This window comes from Trifolium pratense, linkage group LG6 (genome assembly GCF_020283565.1).
Source record: "Trifolium pratense cultivar HEN17-A07 linkage group LG6, ARS_RC_1.1, whole genome shotgun sequence".
Classification (NCBI taxonomy): Eukaryota; Viridiplantae; Streptophyta; class Magnoliopsida; order Fabales; family Fabaceae; genus Trifolium; species Trifolium pratense.
The window spans coordinates 35,931,234-35,946,697 of NC_060064.1; the positions used below are offsets into that span (position 1 = coordinate 35,931,234).

The 15,464-nt window shown below is 35.8% G+C and overlaps 1 protein-coding gene across 1 annotated transcript; it reads right to left on the bottom strand.

Moving 5' to 3' along the window:
* Positions 1-5,136: 5,136 nt before the first annotated feature.
* LOC123892183 lies at positions 5,137-6,351 on the bottom strand. The gene is made up of 2 exons (XM_045942001.1): positions 6,292-6,351; positions 5,137-6,201 (listed from the first exon to the last, which is right to left on the bottom strand). The coding sequence occupies exons 1-2, from the start codon at positions 6,349-6,351 to the stop codon at positions 5,137-5,139; spliced, it is 1,125 nt and encodes a 374-aa protein (XP_045797957.1).
* Positions 6,352-15,464: the final 9,113 nt, after the last annotated feature.

Here is a 15,464-nt window from a genome sequence, read left to right on the forward strand (position 1 = left end):
GGCTGAAGAGGAACTGATTGATTTTCTACAAAGGTGCAAGCTTAACAAGTCTGAGGTGATGCTTTGCCCAAGGTGCAGTGTTGTATTCGACAAGAAGGCTACTGAGGGCCTTAACAAGTTTATACCATTCAGAAGAAACAAAGAGAATTGGCCAAACTCAAGGCCACTGAAAAAACAGAACATGGCGCATGCCAAAACAATACATCAAAGGTTGGGCAACCCAAATACTTTTGTGCCATCCAACAAATCACCAATGAACAAATGGGTTCATGGTCATGCATCCAACTTTGTCAGAAATTCTGTTGACAAGGGAAGTTCGAGTCATTCTGTTGATTCGAAGAAGTATGCTTACAGAAACAATTACAAGGGAAAGAATCCCATGACCCGCACACAATGGCGTAGGCATCAGCGCCAACAAAGGCTCTCCCTTCAAGAGGCTCAAAAGACTGAAGACAACAAAGGAAAACAGGTTGTCGAAGTGGCTAGAAGGCCTCTGAAAGAAAGATTGACTCAACCAGAGGACGATCAAAAGGTTGAGAATGAGTTTGAAGGAGAGAACATGGAAGATGAGGATCTCCTCGATTCAGATCCCGAGTTTGATGTGCTGGTGAACGTAGTTTCGATCCTCCCTGCTGAATATGACGTGTGGTCAGAAGTGACTGAAGGGGAGGATGAATTCGATGAGTCTGAATTGGCTTTACACAAGCCAATGTGTTATTATGTAATGAATAATGGCTGCTTAGAGGAACAGATGGCCAATTTTGAGAGGCCAACTGAGGGAATGAAGAATCATTTGAAACCCCTCTTTATTCAGGCCAAAGTAAACAATGTGGGAGTCAACAAAGTGTTGATTGATGGAGGAGCAGCAGTAAACTTGATGCCAGAATTCATGATTACCAAGATTGGTAAATTCTCTACTGACTTGCACCCTCACAACATCGTTCTTTCGAATTACGAAGGTGAGACTGGTTTCTCGCTGGGGGCAATTCAAGTCGATGTGGCAGTTGGCAGCACTGTTAGGCCAACTTTGTTTTTGGTTGTAGCATCGAAGGCCAATTATAATCTGCTTCTAGGAAGGGAGTGGATACATGGTGTTGGAGCAGTGCCTTCGACTCTCCATCAGAGAGTGAGTATTTAGAGAGATGATGGTGTGGTAGAAAATATCGAAGCTGATCAAAGTTATTTTAGGGCTGAGACACACCACATAACCAAGCATTCATTTGATAAGAAATTGGCGAATATATCGCCATGCACTGAACAGGGATATGCCTATGCCCCTGCTGATAATGTCTACCATTCTGTCAAATTGGATCCAACTCATGGATTCATTTGGGAGAGAGAGGAGATAGACGAAGGTCCACATGTGGATGAAGGCAAAGTCCGCCCAACTGGGTGGGACCTTGAAGAATACTACGATGACTAAGCCCAATGCTTGGGCCAAGATTTCGGCTTATATGGCCGAAAACAAGATAAAGATGGCTTTAGAAGCCACAATGCTGCAAGAAAATATGGCTATCGAAGCCAACCATTGTGAAAATGGCAAATTATTGCCAATGATTCAAAAAATGGACTGCATCTATGATGAAGAACCATTAGGATTTGAGAAAGATCCTTCCAGTTCCAGTCAAAAGATGCAGGCCCAAGATCCTTTGGAAGAAATAGATATTGGAGATGGCTCTATCAAAAGGCCAACGTACATAAGTGCCAATATCCCAAAGGACCTGCGTGATAAACTGGTCGAACTCCTTAAAGAGTTCAAAGATTGTTTCGCTTGGGATTACAATGAAATGCCAGGTTTAGACAGAAATTTGGTCGAACACAGATTACCCATTCGACCAGACAAGAAACCAGTTAAACAATCACCAAGAAGATTCGCACCAGAAATCCTATCTAAGATCAAGGAGGAAATTGAAAGGCTGCTGAGAAGCAAGTTCATCCGGACTGCCAGGTATGTCGAATGGTTAGCAAATATAGTTCCTGTCATTAAGAAAAATGGTTCGCTTAGAATATGTATAGATTTTAGGGATTTAAATAATGCTACCCCTAAAGATGAATATTCGATGCCTGTAGCAGAAATGTTAATAGATTCAGCAGCAGGTTTCGAATATCTTAGCATGTTAGATGGGTATTCTGGATATAACCAAATTTTTATCGCTGAGGAAGATGTGGCAAAAACAGCTTTTCGATGCCCAGGGGCTTTGGGTACCTATGAATGGGTTGTAATGCCATTTGGATTGAAAAATGCTGGAGCCACATACCAAAGAGCAATGAACTCAATTTTCCATGATTTCATAGATACTTTTATGCAAGTATATATTGATGATATTATTGTTAAATCATCATCACAAAATGATCATTTGGTTTGTTTAAAAAAGTCATTCGAAAGAATGAGAAAATATGGATTGAAAATGAATCCATTGAAATGTGCTTTTTGTGTGCATGCAGGAGATTTCCTTGGGTTTGTGGTGCATAAAAAAGGCATTGAGATAAACCAAAACAAGACAAAAGCGATTTTGGAGACTAACCCTCCAACAAACAAAAAGCAACTTCAATCCTTGTTGGGAAAAATCAACTTTCTGAGAAGATTCATTTCGAATCTAAGTGGTAAAGCCCAAGCTTTTTCACCATTGCTTCGACTCAAGAAAGAGGATGTTTTTACTTGGGGGCAGGATCAGCAAGAAGCATTCGATGCAATCAAAAGATATTTGTCTAATCCTCCAACTCTGATGCCACCAATTAGAAATAAGTTTATGAAGTTGTATATTTCAGCATCTGATACCACATTAGGTAGTATGTTAGCCCAAGAGGACGAAAATGGCGAAGAAAAGGCCATTTATTATCTAAGTAGAGTCCTTAATGATGTTGAAACTAGATATAGTAGTATTGAAAAGCTTTGTCTTTGTTTGTACTTTTCTTGTATGAAATTGAAGCATTATATAAAGCCTATTGATGTTTATGTTTATTCTCATTATGATGTTATTAAACATATGTTGCTAAAACCAATTTTACATAGTCGAATTGGGAGATGGGCTTTAGCTCTTTCTGAATATTCACTTTCATACAAGCCTTTGAAAGCAATTAAAGGCCAAATAGTGGCTGATTTCATTGTTGATCATTCAGCAATTGAATCACCTCAAAATTACATTGCTCTAGAACCATGGACTTTGTATTTCGATGGGTCTAGACATCAACATGGTACTGGAATAGGTATTTTGATAATTTCCCCACTAAAAATTCCTACTAAGTTCAAATACAGGATTAATGGTATTTGTTCGAACAATGAAGCTGAATATGAGGCTTTGATAGCAGGATTAGAAATATTATTAAGCCTGGGGGCAAAAGACATTAAAATAAAAGGTGATTCAGAACTAGTTTTGAAACAACTGACAAAAGAATACAAATGTATCAAAGAGCATTTGATTCGTTATTTTGTCATAGCAAATGCGTTACTAAAACGTTTCGATTCGATTGACATAGAACATGTTCCTCGAATAGAGAATCAAGAAGCAAATGACTTAGCCCAGATTGCTTCAGGATACAAAGTGTCCAAAGAAAAGCTAGAACAATTAATAGAAATCAAAGAAAAATTGATTGCTAATGAGCCAATGCAATTGGAATTGTCAATACCAAAACTTGAGGGGGCAGAGATGTCACCAAATGACATAAATAATCAAAAAAAAGAAATGAATTATGATGAACTCCAAATTTTGGTCATTGACAATTTAATAGATGGTGATTGGAGAAAACCAATTGTAGAATATTTGGAAAATCCAATCGGGAGTGCTCCTCGAAAGATCAAATATAGGGCATCAAATTATGTGATCATTGGTAATGAATTGTTTAAAAAGACCCTCGAAGGAGTACTGTTGAAATGCCTTAGTGAGAATGAGGCCTACATAGCAATATCTGATGTTCATAGTGGGGCTTGCGGTTCTCACCAATCCGGCCATAAGATGAAATGGCTTTTAGTTCGACAAGGCATGTACTGGCCATCTATGTTAAAAGATTGCATAGATTTTGCTAAAGGTTGTCAAGAATGTCAAAAACATGCAGGAATCCAACATGTACCTGCAAGTGAATTACATTCGATAATAAAACCTTGGCCATTTAGAGGTTGGGCATTGGATTTAATTGGTGAAATCAAACCAGCATCATCAAAAAATCAAAAATACATAATAGTTGGTGTTGATTATTTTACCAAATGGATCGAGGCTATACCCCTGCCTAACGTTGATCAAGAAGAAGTTATAAGTTTTATCCAAAACCACATTATTTATAGGTTTGGAATTCCTGAAACCATCACAACTGATCAAGGTTCAGTGTTTACTGGTCGAAAGATGCAAGAATTCGCCAGACAAACAGGGTTTAAACTTTTGACTTCGACACCTTATTATGCACAAGCAAATGGTCAAGTAGAAGCTGCCAATAAAATTATTATTGGATTAATAAGAAAACATATTGCTCAAAAGCCAAGAAATTGGAACAAGACTTTAAATCAAGTCTTATGGGCATGTAGAAATTCCCCTAAAGAATCAACAAATTCTACTCCATTTCGATTAACATATGGTCATGATGCTGTGTTACCAGTAGAAATTTATTTGCAATCTATCAGAACTCAAAGGCAAATGGAGATACCAACTGATCACTATTGGAGTATGATGTTTGATGAATTGGTTGATTTAGACGAAGAAAGGCTAAGAGCGCTTGATACTTTAAGTAGACAAAAAGAAAGAGTAGCAAAGGCCTATAATAAGAAGGTTAAATCAAAAACCTTTGACGTGGGGAATTTAGTTTGGAAAGTTATTTTGCCTATGGACAAAAAAGACAGAGTTTTAGGCAAGTGGTCTCCAAATTGGGAAGGACCTTTTAAAATAATACAAGTATTTTCGAATGGTGCGTATGAAATAGAAGAATTGACTTCAGAAAAGCGAACATTGAATATAAATGGTAAGTATTTGAAAAAATATAAACCAACGCTTTTAGAAGTTGATATTAGCACAGAATAAATAATTCGAAACGAAATTGAAATGGCATAAACGAAGTAAAGGTGCCATAAAAGGCAATTGTCAAAGGTACAAACCAAAGAGAAATAAAACCAGATAATTGTTCGAGAATTTAAAAACATAAAAAGAAAATCTAAGACAAACACTTGGATTTGAAATCAGCATAATGGTCCTTGATAAGGCCAACTTCGACAGTCTGGATCTTGATTGCATCTTCGAGAGACTTGATCTCTTCTTTGATCACAGTGGCAGCACTGAAGTGAGAAATACCTTCCTTCGCAGCTTCGCGGATAGATTCTTGAGTGGTAGCAGCAACAGCTTCTTCAATCTTTGTGCGCTTTGCTTTCTCTTCGAGAATCTTTTTCTCTCGATCAGCAATCTCGGCTCGAAGAGACTCTATCTCCGCCTCCCACTGAGAAATATTGTTGGTACATTCTTGAATCCCAAGGCCTGGTTGCTGAACTTGTGCCTTCATTTGGTCAACTTTCGATTGAGCAGCCATGGCCTTCTCGAATAATGCATCATAAGCAGCCTGCTGACCAACAAGTTTCTGAGAGTTGCGTTTTAGGCTTTGCACCGTAGTAGCAAACTGGTCTAAAATCGATTCGAGCTGGATGACTTTCCCCAAGGTTTCGAGATCAGTTTGAGGGTTGTGCAACTTGTTCAAAAAGGATTTATGTTTAAAAGCATTAGCAGGGTGCTCCTCAACTGATGCCAAGATGTCTCCATTGATGAAATCAGTATATAGCTTTGAAATCAGAGAGTCTTGTCGAACAGAGGAATTGATTTCTGAGTCTGAAGCAGTCGAATTGTTGGGTCCACTCGAACTCACAGGATCAGTAGTTGTTTTAGAAATCAGGAGTTTCAACGCAGCCTCAGGATCATGAATCTGCAAGGAAATGAATTCTTCTTCAGCGAGCCCTAGGCTGGCTGACAATTTCGATGTCGAGGTTTCAGGTAGCAATTCTGATCCACCAGCCTCTGCTTCCTTTATGGCTTCAGAATCAAAGTCTTCTTCCTCTGAGGAAGTTTCATCAGCATTGACCTCGACTGTTGGATTTTCGTTCCATTCTTTGAAAGGGGAGGTCTTAGTATCAGTTTCTGCAGATATAGGATGCTCTGGTTGATCTTGAATAGGCTGTGGTATGATTTTTTCAGAAATAGTGGTCTCACTATCTTTTAAGGTATCACCACAGACCTGTTCGACATAATGTCCTACAAAGCAGAATCGAATATGAGGAAATATGACTATTTATGGTAAATAAGAAAATGCAAGTAATTCAAGTACCTCGGGGTTGACGTCTTGTTGGGACATGTTGTCCGTTTCATTGAGTGTAGCATCAGGCATAGCAACATCTTGAACTTCAGCTTCAGGGGTAGGCTCTTGTTGTTCACTCGAGATCGAAGGAGTTTTAAGGTTGGTTGCAGAGGGATCACTTGAGGACTTTGACTTTTTATGTTTTTTATCCCGGGTTCGATCCTCTGAACTTTTCTTTCCTTCTTTCTTCTTTTCCTCTCTCCTCTTTGCTTTCCTTTCCTTCTTTTCCTCCTTTTCTTTCATCTTCTTTTCCTTCTCTTCATTAGAAAGATCATCAGAAGTAGTTTCTGGGATATTTGTTTCGATAATCACAGGAGGCTGGCTCCTCTTTCTCTGGAAACTTTGTTCTTCTTCTTCCTGCAAATAGAAGTTGAGATGAGAAACATTCGAATTAATGGATTTGAGTTGGGAGGAACTTTGAAAATAAATTAGAAGAACTTATACCTCTTCTTCGTCACTAACGACTATTGTGTTAGGTTTTGGCTTCTTCGATGGGCCAGTCTCAGTGGAAGGGACGTTGGTTGGTCTTTTACGTGCCTAGAAGAAGTGGGTTAGAAAAATAAAGATTTAACTTAGAATTTTCAAAGGAAAACAAGTTTCGATTCAGTAAATACCTTAGAAGGCTCTCCGGTTGTTTCAACTGCCTTTGGTGTTATTTGTTCTTTAACTGTCTTAACAGTTTCTGCAGCTTGTTTCTTGGTAACTTGGAAACGTAAGCAAAAGGTTAAATCGAAACAATATGAGAATATTTGGTAAAAGAAAGTGCATATATAAAGACAAGTTACCTGTAGTCTTGACTTGCTGTTCGATTCTCTTTATCTGAGGTCGAGTAAACCCACTCTCCAACCTCGAGATAAGCACCGCATCTCCTAGGTGTTTGCTGTCGAAATAGCGCCTCCACCAGGTGGTAAACTCTTGTGTACAGTAGTAAGAAAGGTTGAAGTCAAATGGCTCGAAGCCATAAACGTTATCACGACTAATCTTCATGTACCTTTCATACAAAGTGGAAGTCACAGTAGTCCCAAGCACGATGTTCTTCTTCCTTATATACATGCTCTTTGGTCGAAGCTGCGAAAAGCCAAACTGTCTAGAGACCAAATTCGGTTGATACCCAATTAATGCATATTCAGAAGATAGGGTACCAATTCGAATAGACAGAATGGTAGGATCTAAGTATGCTGTCCAGGTTTCATTTATTTCCTCCTCAGCATTAGGATTCAACACTGGTATCTCTTTGACGAACCAGGAGGGACCAATGGTTCTCTTCACAAATGGAGCGTGCTCAGGCTTGAATTGGTCAATGGCTAAGAAAATTTTCATGTACTTCATGAAAAGCTGTTGAGAGTTTTGTTCGAGGGGATTAGGTTGAAGCCTTATCAAGCGGGTGCCTTCAATTTTCCTTTTAGCTATCGAAGCATGATGTTCAGTGGGAATGAACAAACCAAGTTCCTTTTCAAAGGTGGCATTTAACCACAATTGTAATAGCCACATTGGCCCAGCAGCTTGAAAGCATCCATCTGTGGCGGCTTTCTTCGATTTCGATTTGGCAGGAACTAAACCTTTCAGGTTGTCACAAACTTCCCCAATCGACTCATACAGGGTTGCCAGCAGAAGGCGTCCTAGGGCAAAATGGCATCCTTCATGTATTTGCACAGCCATGGGTATAAATTTCCTAGCGATTTGGAGAGATCGAGAGCAAAATACATAATGGGATAGCCATAGAGTGAGAAAAGCCACATGTTCCTCATCTGAGACTTCTTCATTCTCAGGTCCTGAGTGTTTGAGGATAAAGGCAGAGAAGGCGTTTTCTTTGTAGTTTAAAGTGATGTTATCACTAACATCGTCAGGGCTGTAAGTTTTGCCAGTGGGTCTTAACCCTGTGATAGCTGACACATCGAACAGGGTGGGTGTCATCATACCACTTTTGAAGTGAAAGGTGTTGGTAGATTTTTCAAAGAAATGCATCGCAGCAATGAGCATTTCAGGTTGGTATTTGGGCCCTATCCTAGAAAATTGTATTAACTCAAAGATTCCATAATCTTTCCAGAATTTGCCAAAAGATTGTTCTATTCGATCAAGCCAAGTAAGGTAAAGGCTATTTCCGTAATAAGGATGGGATCGAAAGGGTTTATAATTTGTCAGCATATATTCAAAGTTATAGGGTTTGCTATCAAAGATTCTGGGTTCGCAAGTTTCGAGACATGGAAATATCTCATCTACTTCCCTAGTCAAGTTCATACCATCTGGAATCGGACCACCAAAAGCATAAACATTTTTATCAATAGCGAAGGGAATCATTACCTGACTTTCCCAGATTTCTCGATGTTCTTTACTTCCTTTGGGTTCTGGAACATACTTCGTTCCATCATCAGCAACGGAGAAATCGCTCCATTTTCCAGCAAAAGGGACTTGAAACTTGTTAGATGAAGACGCCATGAGAGTTCTTGGGAAAACGGAAGAAAAGATGTAGATCTGAGATCTTGAAAGATGCGAACTGAAGAAGGCAATCAGAGATCCGGTGAGTTCAGATTCGTTTTGAATCTTTGTTGTTTCAAGATTGGGAGAAAGATTGTGAGAGATTTCTGGAGCGTGAGAAGCTTTTGAAGAAGTTGGAAAAGTTTCAACTGAAGTGACAGAGTTCTATTTATAAGCAATCTTGGATTAAGACAAAATTTAATTAAAAAAGGATAAATGCTGAAAAAGCGCTTTTTGTCTGTTCCGATTCAACTTCTCAGGCTGACGCGTGTCCCACTACTTAAAAAGACGCAGAACGTGACAGTTTTGTAAGAAGTGAAACGGTTATCTTCTTAAATGCCATGACATCATCAAATCGAAATAAAAGGAATGGCGTTTGGAAATAGAGGTACTTTGAAAAATGCCAATCTCTTATTTCATTCGAGTCATTCAAATCGAAATAGGCATTTTTGGGGGCAATTTGTTATCCCATATTTTAGCTCAAGGTAAAATATGTTATAATCTCCAGTTCCAAAGACATTTATTGCTGTAAAAACCTGTTGAAATGGCTTTAGGTAGCCTTAGTCTTTAATGTCTTCAAAAACAAGAGAGGTTCTTTCTCTTATCGTTTAAATGAAGGTTAAGGGTAATGTCTTCAAGAACAAGAGAATCCTAATGGAAAAGCTTCATAGCTCGAAACTGAAGAATCTTTCGATGGAAGCTAATGAATCGAAGTAGTCAAGAGACATGGACTTAGAGCATTTTTTATCATTTAAGTGTGATTCGACTTCGACGGTTACAACGGTTTAAAGGCTTTGGTTCATTTCAAATGCAGGAGGACGCGTGGCTGAAGTTTAATAGTTTAACGTTAGGGTAGACGTTGCTTAGTTTTCTATAAATAGAAGTATGTATAGTCGAAGTAGGGGTCACAATTCATTTACACAAAATCTCAAACACTCAAAGTATCCATGTTAAGGCGAGAAACGAGTTACTCGAGAAAGATGTATGAATCGGTGAACCTTTACATTTTCTTTGTAACTTTTACATTCTAAATGCAAATTTACTTTTCATAAGTCTTTATTTTCTTAAAGCATTTACAAATTCTGCTTTTCATTAGTTCTCTCGTTCGAGTGAACTTGCTTTAATTGCATTTGACATATGTTTCAGAAATTAAACATATTGTTCTTTTATAAAATAAGGATGTCTTTAAAGATAAACTTCCAAGTTTCCTTTAACAAAATGCATGAACAATTGTCCCGAGATTTACTAGTTGATCTCTCAAGTAATTAATTTAAACTAGCGGTTGTTTACCAAAAATCAGTGTAAACACCGTGTCTGTGCGGTACGCGGCAGCGGCGGTCAAGTCGCGATTCAGGTACGCGGTAGCGGCGGCGGTCAGGTTGCTATTGTAAAAAATGGTGAAAGAAGAAGAAGAGGAATCGATGAAGAAGAAGAAGAGCGAAAGGGGAAAGTAAGGGAATGATACTCACGGTTTACAATATTTCAAAACCAAACTTCTCCCTCTAATCCATTAAAATTAAAAAATAAAATTTTCCTCTTTTAATAATTCATTTACTAGTAGTATTATTTAATACACGAAGTCTACTCCTGTGTCCGTCTTTCAGTTTTTTATTTAGTTTGAAATATTAGATTCAAGTCATATATAGCTACAACGAGGCGAACCAAGTCTCCCACCATTCTTCACTTTAGTCATTTTGAACCTTGTGACTTATACTTTGTCCCATCGATTATGAACTTGTTATACTCTTTGTGTAATTAGTTGTGAACGTATCTTGAGATTGGTGAATTTGTCCATCAATTTTGAAATGTGGTGCTATGTTTGTGTATCTAGTTTGTTTTTGTTTGCCAACCCATCTTAGCTTAATAGTGGTTTGCTTTATTATTAATTAAGTTAGAATTAGAATGTTGAATATATACTATGCACATGGTATTAAATTATGTCTATATTTTGAATACTAATTTTGTGTTAAGTAAACTCTTTAAACTTTGAGTTAAGCCTACAATGAGTTGACATGATTATGTATTTGATTGTACTCTCGAGCTTTTTCAGTTGATCAGAGTAAAGGAATGTTGGGTACGTTTGCTCCCCAAAAGGAGCCATATGTATAAATTGAACTATTGGTTCATATTGATGCATGAACTCTTAACTCTTTTGGTTGATGTTTTACAGTTTGAAGATGATGACAAAAGGTGTCGTATGGAACTCAAATATTTGTTCGATATTAAAAAAAACGGCTAGCCCCCCGGTTTTCTGACACTGCACATTGTTTTTTTATGCATGACTGTATCTTTTTTGTGAAATTCTTGATTCTATTATAATGGTTGATGATGTTACTTTGTTTGCTTATACACAAAAGAGGGTTACTTTGATGTAATTTAAACCAATTTGTTTTCACATAGTTTCAACATTTAAGGATGTTTTTCTAAAGACATTATTCACATTCAATTTAAACCGATTTTTTGGGTTGATAATCGATTTTTTGGATTTTGGCCGATTTTAGGTTTTCGGCCGAGTTTTTTGGCTTTAGGGTCGACTTTGGGTTTTTCGGCATATTTTTGGTTTTTTGGCCGATTTTTTGGGTTTTCGGCCGATTTTAGGTTTTTCGGCCAATTTTTTAGGTTTTCGGCCGATTTAGGGTTTATAGTCGATTTTTGGGATTTTGGCCGATTTTAGGTTTTTTCTGCCGATTTTTTGGATATTCGGCCGATTTAGCGTTTATCGTTGATTTTAGATTTTTTGGCTAATTTTAGGTTTTATGATCATTTAGGCACTGTTTGATAAGTCCAATAAGCTAGCTTATAGCTTATTGAACTAGCTTATAAGCTTGTTTGAAAAAAATGTGAAGTGTTTGGTAACGAGCTTCTCTAACTAGCTTATAGCGTTTTTTGAGATGCTATTTCAAGTAGCGTATGAGCTTATAGCTTATAACTTTTTCATTTTATTCCATATTTACCCTCATTAATTTTATTTATTTATTTTTTAAAAATTATAATAACTACCCACTAACACTTATAAAAAAAAAAAAAAAAAACTACCCACTAACCATGTATTTTTATGTCATTTTGTACTTACAACAGCTAAATTTGCCAAACACTTTAATTTTATTCTACTAGCTTTTCAGCTATAAGCTACCAGCCATCAGCTATCGGCTATAAACTAGCTTTTCAGCTATAAGCTAGCTTATAGCTTATTTTTACCAAACAGAGCCTTAGTAATTTTTAAAAGTTTATAGAGAAGAAGGAATTTCAAATTCTTTTGTTTTAGGTGTCATTTTGAAATTCTCTAAATTTAACTTAAACAAAATACTTCATAAATTTTCATCATTTTGAAAATTCTTCAAATTATCATCCAAACAGTGAAATTCACTTCAAATTATTTGAATTCCCTCAAAACATTATTTTACCTCAAAAAATTCTCTCATCCAAACACACTCTAAGGGAAATCTTAAATATTTGTGTATATTAGAATATATAGATGAATAATATTAAAAATAAAGATCAAATGAACCATATGTGATTTGAAGCAAGTCCCACTCCCAATCGAATAGACGACTTCAACATAGTATAGTCACTCTATGTACGACCTCAAACTAAAAAATTCCCCATTAATTCAACAAAATTGTAAATCAAAACACATTTTAAATTTTCTTACATACAGCATAAATACTAATGGTGTGAAGATGTTCCACAATGAAGACGTCTTCTATTGCAATACAGTTGAACCTTGTGTGGTTGCTTTTGAGCTGAACCACCTCTTCTCCTCACGCTGCCACCATAGTCGTCAACAACTCACCATCACCATAAGTGTTCAACAAATTGTTTAGATTGTGAGATTGTGTGATTGAAAAGGGAATGAGGAGGTCATAAAGACTCGTTGAGAGAATTTGACAAATGAATGAAGAGTGGACCTAGGGGTGGGCTGAGGTGGGCCACGGCCCACCCCCACCCCCAAAAAATAATTTTTTTTATATGTAGGATATTAATTTAAATGTATTATTAATGATTTTAAGTCACCCGGTATATATATATGTATAAATATTAATGTAAATATTAATTTATAGTATATTATTGATGATTATAAGTAATTCGGTACACATATTAGTTCAAGTATTAGTGTAAATGTTAGTTCATAATTAATTGAATTTATAATAATAGATAAAATTAGCAGTTGAACTAGCATATGTAAATATGAAATGACATAAAAAAATATGTTTAATTAATATTAAATTTTTTCAAGTCCCATATTTTCACATTTGTTGCAATTTAGTCTCATCTCAATATTTTTTATTACTTTTTTGCTGTAAAATTAGCGAATTTTAATGGGAAAAAATTGTGAATTTTGGTCTCAAATTTGATATTTCATCTTTAGATTCAATGTTGGAGATAGTAAATCACCTTTATAGCCAAAAATCACAATTTTTAAAGTAAAAATATAGTTTGTTGGTACCAAAATTGTAACATGTGAAAATAGAGGAGCAAAAAAATCAATTTGAAAATAGATTGACTATTTTTCGGCCCATCCACCATATTTTTTCTAGTTCCGCCACTGAATACAGTAGTTGTTATCAATGGGAAAAAAAATCATTTAAAGAAGTTATCTTCATATGTAGAGTATGGATTAAAAAAAATGAAATAAAATGTTATAGTTGCATTTTGTATTTAAAAATTTAACTTTTAAACAGTGTTTTGAAAACCGGACGGACCGGCCGGTCGAACCGGTCGGACCGGGAACCGGAGGTACAAACGGTCTGGTCTGATCTGTGGACCGGGTAAGCAATCGAACCGATGAAAACCGGTATAAACCGGCGAACCGGTGGTTTTGTAAACCGGCGGTTTGATTGTTTTCCTTTTTTTTTTTCACGTCAATTTCTTTTTTTATAAAAAAAAAAAAAGAAGAAGAAAGAAACAGACAAATTAGAAACGATCGAGAAGGAAGTGAGATTAAGTCGAGAAGCAGAGAAGATGCAAGGAAAAATCTTAAATAAAATTGCTCTTCAAAATCTTAAATAAATGTTTACCATAACACACTTGATACTTTGTTTTTTTCCATTAACCCAGCAAAACAGAAAAACAGAGAGAATGAACTTGGAAAAGCAAAAAAAAAACCAGAGAAAAAGAAGAAAAAATATGGAAGAAGAAGAATAGATACAAGTGCGGCGGCTGTATGATTTAGGGTTATGCTCATTCTCTTATGCATTAATATGTTTGTTGGAAAATTGGGTTAGTGGGCTCATTTATTACTTGTTAAAGTGGGGCTTATTTTTTTTACTAAAAAGTCTGGTTAATTGTATGGACTAAAATTGGCATTCCCATTACTCTAAATTTAATTAATTATGTTTCATGTACAAAAAAAACAAAAAAAGTTTGAGAAAAATTTATAGTGAAATTTTAACCATTAAACTACTTGATAATTTTTTTTATTAACTATATAATTTTGTTATAGACACCAATTTATAAGAAATTATGATGTCATGTTATTTTTTTAGATTTATTGAAACAACTATGCCTCCTTGAAATTAATTTATTAGACACTTTGTTATTCCGTTTATGTTTTATACTACAATTATACTTTGTTTAAAACTTATTTGTGTTTGATATTTAAAATTCATTTGAATTTGTATTTTGTACTATTATAATGTGTGTGATTTTAATGTGTGCAATGACAATGTTTAGGATTTGAATTTAAGAACTTGTGACATTATAAGTTTATGAAATTTTCAAATTTTCATATTTTTTATGATTTTTTTTAAAAGACCAAGTTATCTGATTTGATCGGTTTAATAACTATATAGTATTATTATAGAGACCGGTTCATTTCACTGGTTTAATCCGGTTTAATCCGGTTTGTCATGCGGTTCGACCAGTAACCTAGTGGTTCGACTAATGAACCAGTGAACCAGTGCTCTCGCCGGTTCGATGACCGGTCCGGTTTTTAAAACACTGCTTTTAAAACATTATTATGAAAGGAGGGCAATATTTTTCTCCTTGGTCTCTGGAACCACCTGTTATCACGTTGGTGGCATTTAGCATGGGGAAGTGCTAAAGTTTCCCACCATGGTGAAGTTGTTTTTTTACCCTTAGATTAAATGAAGTGCACAATTTAATCATAGTCTCTCAACACCAGATTTTTCTCTCTCATTATCTCTCACCACCATTCTTCTCCATAGATATTGTTGTTAGATTCTAGATCAGAAAAGTACTCCATTGTTGTAACTAGTATTAGATTTTTTCCAGCAAAAAACCATCAGTTTCTAGATCTAAAAACTCCATAAAGTAACTTTTTTCCAACAAAAGAAATGTACAGTATCAATCTCCAAACTCCATATCTCAAAAAACACTCCTCAAATACCTTTTCTCAAGACATTTCAATGGAACATGTATATGTCAAATGGAAACAATTTCAAAGATATGAAAAATGTACAGATAATTTTTTTTACGAAGAATAGGTACTTTCACTTTAAAGAATAATGGGTTATCTTGGTCAAATAGAGACAAATGACATCCTCACTCTTCTAATTTATTCAATTTTTATCTTCAATCTCACAAATAGGTAATTATTTTTAATTTCCCTTTTAATTTTGATTTTAGCTTATTTTGAAATATAACTGAACCAAATGGAGGAGATGATGATGGAAGATAGTAAAAAAAAGCTGAGGAGAATGGTAGTA

Coding starts and splice junctions, on each gene's coding strand:
- LOC123892183 (XM_045942001.1), bottom strand. CDS start 6,351: ATGCCTGATGCTACACTCAATGAAACGGACAACATGTCCCAACAAGAC. Junction 6,202..6,291: donor AACAAGACGTCAACCCCGAG/GTACTTGAATTA, acceptor TATGTCGAACAG/GTCTGTGGTGATACCTTAAA.